Consider the following 14,579-nt stretch of genomic DNA (forward strand, 5'->3'; position numbering starts at 1 on the left):
AAGATATAGACATGTCACTGATGATAATAGTGACGGGTCAATTTGTGTCCCGCCACTAATGACTATGCCATCAGTGGTAGGTCGTCCTAGGCCAATCATTAGTGATGGGTCAAGTTGTGACCTGTCACTAACGATAAGGTTGTCAGCGACGAGTTGTCCTAGACCAGTCATTAGTGACGGGTCATCCTAGGTCAGTCATTAGTAATGGGTTAACTTATAATTCGTTACTAATGACCAACTCCAGTCACTAACGATGGTATTCGCAAATATTTTTTATTTTTATTTTATTTTTCTCTTATTTTTTCTCACCTCGGGAGCACTAGAACAGTAACCATTGTACATTTTTTGCTCTGATATAAGGTGTGGCGGCTATGGACACAAACGCGCGTTCCGAAAACAGTGCAGAAACTTCTGGGGGCGAGAACTCAATCTTCTAAGCTATTTTTGGCCTCGAAAAATTCTCCAAACTCGACAAAGTGGGGGAGAAATAGATGTAACTTTTTTTAAGATGTCCGTAGAGTCAAAAAACATCGAAATCGGAGTTCGTATACAAAAGTTATGCCCGTTTTACCGAATGCACTCCGGATCACTATCAAATTATAACCCTCGATGAAATTTGGCAAAATCAGTCATTAGTGACAGGTAATGGTTATGACGCGTCACTGATGACCTTCGGCAAAGAAGATTAAAAGGATAAAATATCCGGTTTCTATCACAACTACGTGATAGCAGAGGTGGTAAGGTGGCTACACGCGAGGAGGAGATCGAAGGTTCGACTCCCATGGAACTCAAACTTAAAAACAATGTGAAAAAAGCGATGGGATGGCTCGGGTGAAAAAAAATATTTTTTTTGACTTTTTTGTGTCCAAAAAATGTTCATCGATCATTAGTGACGGGTCAAGATTACAACCCATCACTAATATTCAGTCAATAGTGACGAGTCACAGTTACGACCTATCACTAATGACTGAACATTAGTAACGGGTCATAGTTATGATCCGTCACTAATGAACTCATTAGGGACGGGTCATCACCCGTCATTAATGACCTATTATTAGTGACGCGATAAGAGTGATGGGTACGAGACCCGTCACTAATACTGGCATGTCACTAATGACTTTTTTTCACGTAGTGATAGTCGCGGTTCGCCATAATTCACGGTCCAGGTAGAATTTGGAATGAAAGCACACTACATAATATTATGACCGTATGTGTCATAATGCATAACATGATAATTGAGAACGAGAGGGGCCGCTATGATGAGGAGGAGGTGTATGACTATATGGCCGAGAAAGCAACGATGCAAACCAAGCTATCCTCCAGTACATAGAAGTAACTAAAGCAATCAGGAACTGGGCATTGCACCACCAACTGCGTGATGATCTTGTGGAGCAACTATGGAGTCTTCATGGAGCATAGTAGGAAGGTCATCTTGTTCCGTCTAGTCCATGCGTTGGTGTTGTAATGTGTGCGTTTAAGTTATGTCAGTTGCAATGTTTTGCTTCGTAATGTACGGGAGTAGGCTTTCGCTGAGGAACCATATCCAATAAAAATATGTTCATGTGCTTGGTGCAGAAGAGAAACCAGAAATCTGTGATGGCCAACTTGTTTGGAGTAAACCAAAATAGTACCTCTCCCAGATGATACATTGCATCACCATCAAAAATTTATAATAGCATGTCAAGCTAGAAAGGTGCACGTGCTAGCTCTCATGTTCCTTTGCAGATAAAATTTGACTAATTTCTTCTTACAAATATTTGTTTCCTCATACTTACTTATTGAAACCTCCACAGCTCAACTGAGATTTTTAATAGCAAGACTGCATAAATGATACATCATTGAGCATGGTACAGTGACTTTTCATAGCAGGACTGCATATATTCTTGCAACCTGATTGGTTAACACAAAAACCAGAAAACCTCTAAATCAAACTGCACTAAACTTACGTGTGAATATTGGCTAACAATTAGGTGAAACCATACATGCAGTAAGCATGAGACCTACACAGAAACTACGCAGAATGAGTTCAAATACTCAAGGTGACATACAACCATACCATATGAATAAAAGAGTTTGTCCACATCCACATACAGTTTCAAAGTTTGTTCAAATTATTACAAACTAGATGACACTACACTGAGTCCTCGCAAATCCGATATAAGCACCTTGCGAAGGCATAAGCAACATGCATCTACAAGTTCAGTTTGGCGGCGTTCCATCACGCCAGGATTGCCTCTTGCCTCTTCCTGTAGTACTCTCTCAGGGGACCACTCACACTGTCCAAGTCGATCTGCATGATACGCTCATCCTGATCATCTATGCAGATAGATGTCTCCATATGTAGCATCTTAATGTGCTCCTTCTTCAACTCCACCATAATCTTCTTAGTTTCACTAAGCTATGCAAGATGGGTTGCATACATCCCACACGACACAGTAGGCACATACGTATTGGATGGGGACCCATGAGCATGCACTGCTTTAGCTGCCTTCGTTCCAATAGGCCTAGGAATATCTGTAGATGTGTTCGATGCTATGTCGTTAGGCACTTCATTGCATGCTGCTGGGCTGGAATGAGCTTTGGCTCCCTCTTGCATCTTCTGCACCTTCGCGGCCTCATGCACATGCCACTTGGGGTGGTTGGCAAGCATGACCCAGCAGTGCGCGTATGCAAAAGGCTTCCCCTCAATCCCCTTATACGCTGTGCAAGCACAAGCCATCTGCTCAACAAGGGAAACATGAGTAAATGACACAACTACAGTCTATTGATCACATTTGAAGAACAACACAACAAATATTGGGAAACATTATGTCACTCTATCGATCACATTGATGTATAGCCTAGTTGAAGCTGAACATATTTGTGAATATATGTAACTTTAGTCCTTTGTAATACAGCATGTTGGTCCAATACTAATACTCTGTTCAGAGGATGGTCAACTTGCAACATGTTCAATTGTTCAAAATTTTGGTCAACGTCTGCTTGAGCTTGGTGGTGATGTGAACCTAGTTAAATGACACAGTTCTTCTCATGTAGGTATGTTCTTCTCTACTTTCTGTCTACCTAAAAATTCATTATGTAGGAAAGAAATGCAAAGACTAGACGTTATTGATTACTTAGCTTGGTCCTCCAAAATGACAAGAACTATTGAGTTGTTTTAGTTAGAGTGTATTGACAACAATCCATCATAATGCATAATGAATTTTTAGATAAAATGTGAGGAGAGGAGAATGCACAATGATGGCATGAAAAAACTTGTTCCCAGTTGCAGGACTCTACTAGTAGTACTGTATTGCAAATGGAACAGCTAAATTGGGCCATTCGCAAAGCACATGACATCATGTCTTCTTTAGTGCTCCAACATGAAAAATATATGCATACCTTGTCACGCTCGTTTGTCCCGCTAGGATTGAGCTGCTCCACCTTCCTCACATGCTCTGCATACTTGCTAACTGCGTTCGTGATGAGCTTTATGTGGTTGATCAAAGCCTTGTCTGACCTTTGCATCATAGATGGCTTCCTGTACGTGTTCCTGCCACAGTATGTCTCCTTTTACTGATCAGTTCCAACTATAGGATCCTGGCTCACGTTTAACCATGCAGACATGAGCAGCTCATCCTCCTCGTCTATCCACTTTGTTTGGCCCGTCTTCGGCTCTGCCTTCTTCTTCCTCTTGGAGGTGATCACCTTCTTCGTCCCCTTGTCATCGCTACCCATGCTGAATTGCCCCATGGCCTCATCAGGTACAGGGTGCAAGACAGGAGTGTCTACAACCATGAAGTGGCCCATCTACGATGTAGGTGCAACAGTGGAGGGTCCCCCTTGCATATTGGGCACGAACCAAGCCATCCGATGCACTCCGTCCTAATGAAAACTCTCGTAAAATGGATCCATGGAGCACCTGCACATCATAGGAAAAAGGAACATGAACATGTAACCAAATGGCTAATTCATATGAACTCTATAAAGATATGTACTCTGTAAGCTAACTCTTCTGACCCAAACCAACCATACAGCTGTACTACTACTACTCTAAAGATATGTGCTCATATTAGAATTTTTGCATACATGAACAACAATGATTAGAATTTTTTCATATGTATTGACCCTTATTTTGTCAGATACAACAATGCAGTTTTTTTTTATCATTATATGGCATTTCAAATTTTTATACCTTTGTTGGAGACATGTTCTGTATCCTAGTGACAAAAACGTTACTGTCTGCCATACTGCATTTGGAGGTCTAGTCACCTGGGATGAAAAAGTTTAGGGCACCATGCAGCCTACATTACTGAAAGATCATCTCCCAAAGATTTCAACTGATAAAACATAACAAAGGGCAGTACATCAAAGCATTGACTTGCTTTTCTGATCCTGGTTCTAGAAGTTGATAACAAAGAACAACCAAAATGGCAACCACACTCAGGTACTTTGAGATAGTTGAATAGATAACTAGACCTTTTAATAGGATCATATTCACTACAAAACTATGGTTTACATACGGTTTCATATATACGTCAATACAACTAGTTGAACTGATTATCTTGTTTCATAGTGAGGTTAACTATATTCAGTGTATTTCAGAAACTTACTACTAATTCACTCAGGGGTCTATGCTAGTTTGTTCTTTGGCTGGAAGCAGTATGGTCGACCATTCTCCCATGCATTTTGGAGTTTGTGGACAAACATACAAACCAAAGAGTGAAGAGGAACAGCTGGGACGACAGCTTGGTCCTTCGTTCACGTGAGGAGATGAGAGAACTGTGACTGTTGTTCCCAAAAAACATAGCTACTGAAGCAAAAATCTGACGTGGTCACCATAATTGATCACAAGAGACAGGGCTATGTCCATAAAATGTCTACCAAGTTACAACATACAAGTATTAAGCCACTAGAATGGCTTCTCGTAGACACAGTAGAACCCTGACCCATTCGCAGGATATCTAGTCTGCTCTAACGATCAAACAAGTTAATACATGGTTAGCTTACTACACAAACACAATAAAATAAAGCATTGTCGAGTCACCAACACAATCAAAAGAATCCAATTGAAAATTAAAACAAATTGCTGCACCCAGATTAGAATTGAAAACTCTAAAGATATCCCAATTGCACTGCAGTCCTATTAAAACTTCAGCTGATCGGAGTGTACTGCCACTAGCAAGCATGCAGATCAACAAAAGTAGCTATTAGACTTAGAGAAACGGTTAGCTAAAACACCTTACAAATTCGGAACAAATCCAGATTCAAAGTTCATACATCGCAATCCCAAATCCTTGCATTCTAAAACTTAACAAATCTGCCCTACATAAACTAAAATAACATACAACCATTGCAACCCAGGCATTCATAAATTCAACAATTGCAGGCCTTGCAGGGTTCAAATTATAGCTTAACTCCACATATATCAGAAGGCATGCTGTCCACAATTCGACACCATTTCACTCTACTAAAGTAACCAACACCTGACTCGACTACAGCTTCCACGAACGATCGAATTCAATGGACATGCCATCATCTGTATCAGCACACGAAACATCATCGGAGTTCCAGTCGGCGGGAAGGACATCGTCGCCGTCAATGTCCTTAGATCCCAATGCTTCCTCTTCAACTACCATGCTGCTATTGTCGCCCAAACCAACATGGTTGGGCACGACACCGCCACAGAGGACATCCTCAACTTGGAAAACTAGCTACTCCAAGTCTGCCGCAATGGAGTCAACCTCCATAAGTGTTGTGTTGAGCTCCACAGTAGCAGGGGTGCTGTCCGGACTCAAGTTGTCATGGGATACCTTCTTCAACGCGGCAGTCGCCTCCTGCACTTGGTCCTGCATCTTTGACAGGAGAGCAGCAAGCGCTACAGCGTCCATCTACAATAACGGATCCGAGGAGGCCATGAGCATGCACGTAGCCAGAAGCTCCTGTCGAGGCCAACGTCGCACTGTGGTGACGCACATCCGGTTGCTGGCATCGGACCAACACAACCTACCCGAAATGGTCGATCAAACCAAGAAGGCCCCGAGGTGAGTGGACCCCTCCCCTCCCCCACCGCCCACCGGCAGCGCCACCGCAAGCAACATCCAAACACCCTCACAATCCGAACCGCCGCCGCTCCCCCTACTCCACACGACAAGCCATCGGCTCTCCATCACCCGTTGCACACATAGCTCTATCACCCGATTCACACAAAAAAAAACTTAGATCCGAAAGAGTTTGGAGTAAATTTGTACCTCCCGTCACCGCTTGTCGTCGCCACCACGTTGCCTCTAGTCCAGTTGCCGCTTCCCTCCACACCAACACGGGGATCTATCCTCCAGGAGCCGCTCGCCATCGCCGCCAACCACCCGCTGCCCTCCTCGCTCATGGCTCCATCACCGCGCTTCGCTTCCGCCTCTTTCGCCTGAAAGTGCGAGCTCAACCTCTAGCCCCTTCCCCACTCGCCGTCTCCATGAAGGGATACGGGGCGTGGGAACCCCTCTCCTATCCCCTCCCGCCGACCTACGACGGGAGGCCGTTGGAGGTAGCATTTCGTTCCCCTCGCGTTCGTTTTCCCATCGGGAAAGGAACGATGGGTGCGGCGGGAACCCCTTGGAGATGCCCTAACACGCAGGGGATACATATGCGCCACGGTAGTGTGTTGTGCGTGTGTGATCTACAATCTTAGGTCTGTGTGCCATGTGTGCGTGATTTCAGCTGTAAATTATAAAAAACAGCTTATAGATGTTGGATTGTAAAAAGTTAAATTGTGAAAATTGGAATACAATCCAACTTTTATGATATAATCTGTTTGTTTCAACTTGTAGATTAATTTTAATCACAATTTTTAATATGTCAGTGGAAACAAATAGACTTTTATTGCTCTCGGTCGTCCTGCCCGGCCAGGACGATCCATAGCAGGGCCTATAAGCATTGCTCCAGCCTCTTTTTGCACCGTATGACTTGCACATTTAATTTAAGAGTATATATGATGCTGCTTCCATGGCCAACCTCTCGTCGTCTCTTGTTTGTGGAAGTTCTGCTCTGGCTTCACTTTGGCATGCATGCATGCTCAGTTTTGTGATAAGTTTAGCTATGAAATGCTTTGTATCAAGAGAGAACCGTGTGCCTTAAGTTCGACCCCCAATGAACAAATGGTAGCCCTAGTGCATTGTGGAGACGTGCTGGATAGGGAGCCTGTGTTGTTGGGTATATTTGCATGCAAACTATGAATGCAGGGAGATTGATAGATAGGAGTACATATGTGCATTGAATATCTCCTGCACGACGGCATTCTTTTGGATCCCTGCTCACTTGCTTTCATCCATCATCCATTCATGGTCCCCTTCTCTCTCTATTTCTTGCTCTTTTGTCTTCTGTCACCTCTCAATCTGCAAAATGCCTTGTGCCTCTCAAGTCTAGCTAGAGAGAGAGGGAGTCAGGTCAGGAAGAGAGAGAGAGAGAGATAGCACGCAGCATTGTGTAACAATGTAACATGACATTCATTCCCGTAGTTGTCGCTCCTGACCAGCTTTTTTCTTTGCCGGGGCCAATGGCATCGATCGCTGGTGCTGCCGATCGAGCTAGGCAGCTAGTTGCCCTGCTGCACCACTGTATCAGCACGGATGCAGCTACCGTGCTACACGAGCACAATGACCACTACCTATCATATATGCTTCGTGCGACCAGCGTGCAGCTGGCTAGCAAGCTTATGGCTATTTCTGCGTGGAGCATGCACACTACTTGCATTTAGTGCGAAGGCAATTTCCGAATGATTGTTTTTTTCATGCACAAGCATCTGATCTAATCTCATGTTGGACCCTAGAGTTTGGAGAGCGGCTTTGTTCAAATTAAAATCAAAATCATAACAAAACCAGTACAAATTCGAGTGCCATGTTCTTGCCGAGCGTCCATGTGCCTCTACATTTGTCCTCTCTTTTTTCAAGTCATTGTGAAAAGCTGCATATATTTGGCCCATTATCATGCTCCTTTTTTGGATTTCAAGCCAGGACATGCTTGCAGTTTACACTGATCATTATCTGGTCAGGACAAGACTTCTTGATGCGCCTCATGATGCCATGCATGAAGGCTAGCTACTCATTACTCATTTGCCCTTGTCACCTATTGTTGTATGCTAGTTAATCTATCAGTATATCTGCCTCTAGGCTCTAGCCCAAGCTAACTGGAATAGGATACATGTCCCCCTATTTAGATCTACTTCTACATTCAACTTTTCACAGATATAGTCTCTAGTGAGTATCTTGGTGCAATCAAAATGAACTAGTGTTGTAATGCATAATCATGAGCAACAATCATATTTGGTCAAAGTCAAATGCATACCTTTGTAGTAGAAATCAGTACAATATGCACGCTTCATCAAATATAATATATCTTGAAAACTAATATTTAATTATCAATATTAACTCCGGTAGAAAAACTTTAACTTTATATTTATTTCCACTAGATTAATGTCAAAGCTCCATATACAAGAACATCCAGAGATAACCAAACAACAACATAAACGCAATATAACCAAACACACCGGGTGGAATGTGGAGAATATTGTTCAAGTCGACATTAACAAAACAAAACAAACTCATTGTACAAAATAAACGGATGATTCAAAAAATAAGACATTAACAAAACAAACTCATTGTACAAAATAAAGAGCTATTTTTCTTCTATTGTCTCTCTGAGTAAGGATACTAGGATTTTCTCCTCGCACTTAATTTAGTCTTTAAGTCGTCAAGCAATTATTTTAGTCTCTGGGTCTTGATTGGCTCAGAAGTCATATACCTGTACGTTAACCAAGTGCAAAATCTTATATTAGAGACTACAAAATAGAAATTGATAAAAAAAATGTATGTGTCATTATCCCTTTATATAATGATTATTTTTTACCATTGAAAGTTAAAAAAGAAAAGAAAATCAACATATAGGCACGATAATCTGTTACAATTGATTGATAGATCTATATAAAAATTAAAGGCGGCAAGGCAAAGGACACAATTCCTTCTAACAGCATGAATTTGTTAAAATTACACAATAACCTATAAAATAAAAAAGAAATCTCCATAGATTAAGAGCTGTCTACACCATTTACTTACTAAATGTGATGTATGAAACATCATGAATACAACATACAAAATTTTCTGGGCCAAAGATTATACAGTGTAGACTTATTACAATATCTCCATAGCAGTACACCAAAAAAAGATTGTATTTTTAATATATAATAGGAATGATAATTTTGTATAATGTATACAATGAGAAATTCAATGACATGTTATGAAGCCATGTAAATTGAAGCTCTTATCGACTAACATATATAGTAAGAGAAGATATAGAAATAGTAAGAGAAGATATAGAAATTTTGATATATTTTTTTACCTTTCTCAAATAGGTTAAATTTTCTACTCTTTTTTTCATGTACATAGATGACATGAAATATGAGCAGGCATACAAAGTCATATTTCAAAACCATACAATACTTCTAAAATGCAGTGGTCTTGTTGTATAGGATTAGCCGTGGAGCACAAATGTTGCTATAATCCCCCTCCATCTGTTACAGATTTATAACTGCCTGTATATATGCATAAGCATGAAACAAATTTGCTACTAAAATACCCCTAAATATGTTCCATATAGATTTGCGATAAACATGCTTCGAATTGTATAATCTTTTTAGTCGAAATTTACTTGGCCTTTGTCTCTCCATGAGTCATGTATATATAACACAATTATGTTGAGAATCAATAGTTGGATTGGTGCCAAGGGACAACCATCCAAGCGTTACAACCACAATATCTTTATTCTAACTTCTTTCCTAAAATATCAATTCTAAAGTTTTCTTTATTTCACCACGAAGATTATTCAAAATATATTTTAAAATAAGATTCTTTTTTCCATGACAATCACCCCTAGCAAATATATTTTACTCATGCAAAACCTGGATTATTAATTGCAGTCTATTCACCGAAAAGATGTATGCATTGCATGCCTCTCCTTTCTCAACAAATGAGTTTGTTGACTATAGGTAATGTATGGAATTTTCGTGCGCATAGGTTAATATAGTGAGAGCGATGTCAAAAATAATAGCCATCTAGAAGCAAAATTCTTAATGCCTATACGACTCCAATTTGACCAATCCAATAGGGTACACTACGAACTTAAGCATGCAGTACAAACAGTAACAAGTTAGACAGCAGTGCGTAGGAGCCCAAATTAGCAAATTAAGCTACTCAAAGTTTTCCTATATTCAGTAGCATTATGAAGCATTCATCTCATTGCTACAACAGTCCACTACCATACTTGATAATCAAGGTTTACTAGCAGGTATATCGGAAAGGAAAACAATACAAAGAAAGTACTGAAGAAAACCAAATCTAATACGAATGGAGCGCAAAGTCAAACCTGCCAAAGATCAGACACTCCACTACTGCGCGGCAGTGGACCGCTCGTCCCCGCCGGTCATGCCGGGCTTCAAGAACGGCCCGCCGCCGATCTGCCCAAGGCCAGACACCGCCCCGTGCCTGGCGCCCATGGCCGACGAGTACCCGAAGCCGTAGCCACCGCCTCCTCCTCCGTTCATGCCGCCCCTCGCCGCCGCGGCCTCCCCCTCGTAGCTCCTGGCCAGCATCTGCACGGTGGCGAACTGGTCGTGCTGCACGAACCCGGCCCCTTCGATCGCCGTCCCCGTGGAATGGCCGATGTTGATTAAGTTCTGTGTGCAGTTGAGCACTGGGTTGCCGACGAAATCCGCCATCATCGGCGCACCGTTGGATCCCACGGCCACAGAGGCCGCCGCAGCTTCAGCCGCCGCCTGCACAGAAAACCCACGGCGTATACTCACCAGAACATGCACGTACGCGTACGCGTGCTGAAGGTCGGCATGTATATTTGTACTTAGAATATATATGTACACGTGACAGGAAATGTGTACGTTTATCACCTGGTATTTTGACAGCTCGTAGCTGGCGCGGGCGAGCTCCTGCTGGAGCTGGCGGAGGCGGTGCTGGAGGATGGAGATGATGCCGACGCAGCCGTAGACGGGGTCGCGGAGGCGCATGTCGGCCTCGTAGGCGAGCGAGTTGACGGCGTCCTCGCGCTGGTAGGGGTGGAGCTCGTTGAGAATCTTGGTGACGTTGCTGGCGCCGAAGACGCGGTGTACGTGCACGAACTTCTGCGTGTTGTCCGGCGGGAAGTAGGGCGCAAACACGCAGTCCGGCTGGCACTTGCGCCGCAGGAACTTGCACGCCGCACACGGCGATCCCGTGCCACCGGACATCGAGCCGACCGTCGACGGCAAGGCCACGGTGATCACGGAGGCGCCCGTGGAGACCGGCACCGACGCCGCCGACGAGGAGGCCATCTCTCTCTCTCTCTCTCTCTCTCTCTCTCTGCTGGAACAAGATCCAGGTAAGTCACAGTCAGGTAAGAAAGACAAGGAAATGAGGGCAAATAAATCAAAGAACCACAAAATTTGTCCTTGCTAAATCTGAGCAGAACTGCTGTAATAGCTCGGAATTATTCTTAAAAATGATTACTCTCCAATCATCATTCCCTCTACAAAGAAAAGGAAAAGAAATTCAAATAAAAAGCTCATGTAGCAAGGATAGATTTTGTTTGGGCTACCTGAAGGAGCAAGCATGAGTAGAAATGGTTAACTGGATCCAAGAAGAAGTTTGAGGAAGAAAAATGAAGAATTGAGCGAGAAACCAGACGGAAAGAACATGAACGGAAGAAATCGAAGCAGAATCCAACGCCGGCGTACGGCGAGGGCCCAAGAATGCACCTTTCCGTCCCTTTCCGTGGGCCGAGTAGGATCAAGTTTTCTTCCGCGCGGCCGCTGTGCTTCAACCCCCGCCTCCGAGCGAGTATCCTTCCTCCTTGCCTTCCTCTCCTACTACTCCCACTTCAGTTCTCAGTTCTCAACAGCTTCCTCCTCGTTTTTAGCTACAGGCCTTTGCCTTTTTCCACGTCTCCTACTCCTCCCCTAACTGATTAGTCGGGTGTTTGTTTTGGAGAGAGAATGGATATGAAAATGACGACCGTGTGAGGTGTGTGCTACATTTTGAGAGAGAGGAGGGAGAATGTGTATAGGTGGGCGTAATTATAGTGCCATGAGCTTATTAATTACACTTGTGTCATTGTGTGCCTATTTTTTTTAACCAAATACTTAATATGTAGAGGAGTTTGTGGTTTACTGCAATCATTTTTCCATTCCTCTTCATTTTCTCTAGGAAAAAAAGTGGAACTTTTTCAAATAGAAAATTGTACAACTTCCTTTTCAAAACGAACAAGAGAATAGAAATTTGTTGTTAGTGAGTTTCAATTATTTATGATATATTTTTCTTTACATTTCCAAGTTTACAAAAATGATCCTGTGCACATGTGCTATCTGAAATGTTGAAATGTAGTGCCAAAAAATGCACCCTTTCCGTGGGACGAAGCTTTCTATTCATTCTTTTTCACCCGCACCTGTTGATTTAATAGTTTTCTCATAAACTTCCTTTCCCCCTTCGCCCCATGGCTGTTCGTTTTTGCATTGGTCAATCTTTGTTCTAGAGAGTAATGGAATTTGAAAGCAACGACCTTGAAGTGTGATTTATATGTTGAGAGGGAAGAGAGAATGTGTGTAGATGTACCTAACTAAGCAATGAGCTTACACTACTATCGAATATCTAGCTCATGGCATGGTTTTTCAGCGATATCCCAAACGATTTTCCTTTCGTCTGCCGGGAAGTGTCTGTGATGACAACCCAATGACAGACGGTTTTTCAACCATTTGTCATACTACATATCATAGACAGGTCATCAAAAGAAACCATCTATGATGAAAACCATCCATGTCATTGCATGCAACAAAAACTGTCAGTGATATGGTATGATAGAAGTGTTGAATATTTAACTATAAGGTATACACATATAAGAAGTACATCATATATGGATAGGATACTTTATTCTCATATTTAACGACTCTGGATATTGCGAACCCGAATTTGTAGGACTTGGTATACTCGAAGATCACAAAAGCTCATACTAGGAAAGTCTCAATCGGGTTAACTGACTCGAGTACGACTAGTATCCAAGCTAGATTCGGCTTCCTTGCCTTGATCGACAAGACAGAGAATTCCTCATCGATTACAACAGGATTCAGGGCAGTGCTAGGATCTATATAAGGTGGGGATCCAGACCCACGAAAGGACAACTTCTACAAAACCCCACAACTTCGACAACCTAGAGTAGTTCAACACAACTCAACTCGACGCAAGCACCAATACCATAGGAGATACTCGATGACTTCAACGCTAGTTTAGTATAGATCTGATCTACTCCTTGTAATAGGTCTAGCCACCTTACTTGTACTCGAGAGAATACATATACATCAACCTCCATACAGGACTTAGGGTATTACTCCTGCCGGGGTCCAAACCTATCGACATCGCATGTCTTCTTTTGTGCTTGATCCCTGATCTCAAAGGTACCCTAGTCTAATTACGGACACATTTTCAGAAACAAATCTTTGATAGTTGGCGCGTTAGGTAGGGGCTTGCTTCTGTTTTTTGGGATCGATCATGTCTCAAGTGCGCATCTGTGTCGGATTCTCCAACACCGGTTTCCACAACCACTTTGAGTCGGCAGCAGTCATCTTCGAATCACCTCCTGTCGGCTCTGAGATCACCTTCAGAACTATGGTTTACCGTTGGGACAATCAGGGTGGACTGATCCACATCGGTATTCTCGAGTCCAGCCCATTGGACGCATATCGCGAGGTGGGCCACCTCGACTAGGATCCTAAGGAGCCTAATGTTCTCCAGTTCATGGACACCAATAGTGACAACGAAAGTCTAGAAAGTGACAACGGCGGCTCTATCAACATCTAGAGTCGTCGAACAGATTGATTCATGTTTATGGCCGGAGCTAGTGAAGCACCCGTCGAGCAGAACACTGGAGATCTAGATGCTGTGATGAATGATGATGCAGAAATCCCTGAAGACTCAGCGGCCGCAGCCGCTGCTGCAGGAACCGGTGCCATGGGGGTGATATCGTCGGGTGTTGTCCCTGATACAACTCTTCATCAACGTGTCACAGGAGGCCAGGTGCCTCCTGGTCTTCAACAGCGACTTTCGTTAGGCACACCTCCACCAGCAGCGATCCGAGGGTCGAGGAACGAACCCTCTCAGGATAGCAACTGCGGGGCAACATCGGCACGACCACAGATAAGTCTGGGCAGTGATGTTTTCAGTACCCAGGAAGCCCATATCCAGGTTGCCTGTATGCTTTTAAGATCCTTCCCCGAGTTGGATCTGGTGAACACCTTAACCCCTGTGGTTAATCAACTTAAGACCCTGCTTGATGCGGCTTAAGTCTAGGCGGCTCGAGCAAATAACCCCAGTGGCTCTAGACACCTTAGTCGGCAAGGTGCTGGTTCGAGAAGCAATGGACGCGGACATCCCCAAGTCGAGGATTGAAGACAGGAAGCTCGGGTGGTCGAACTCGAGCAGAAACCTATGGGCCAAATTGTAAATGTCCTATCCATAGGCGCGGAAATTAGGAAGACTTAAGGAACCACCTTCCTCACGATCAGCACGAACTATGGA

The 14,579-nt window shown here is 43.3% G+C and overlaps 1 protein-coding gene across 1 annotated transcript; it reads right to left on the bottom strand.

The window, feature by feature from the left end:
* Positions 1–8,594: 8,594 nt before the first annotated feature.
* Positions 8,595–11,347, bottom strand: LOC133929794 (LOB domain-containing protein 6-like). The gene is made up of 3 exons (XM_062376564.1): positions 10,928–11,347; positions 10,390–10,798; positions 8,595–8,772 (listed from the first exon to the last, which is right to left on the bottom strand). The coding sequence occupies exons 1-2, from the start codon at positions 11,345–11,347 to the stop codon at positions 10,412–10,414; spliced, it is 807 nt and encodes a 268-aa protein (XP_062232548.1). The 3' UTR covers positions 8,595–8,772; positions 10,390–10,411.
* Positions 11,348–14,579: the final 3,232 nt, after the last annotated feature.

The sequence above is a fragment of the Phragmites australis genome, chromosome 9, assembly GCF_958298935.1.
Source record: "Phragmites australis chromosome 9, lpPhrAust1.1, whole genome shotgun sequence".
Classification (NCBI taxonomy): domain Eukaryota; kingdom Viridiplantae; phylum Streptophyta; class Magnoliopsida; order Poales; family Poaceae; genus Phragmites; species Phragmites australis.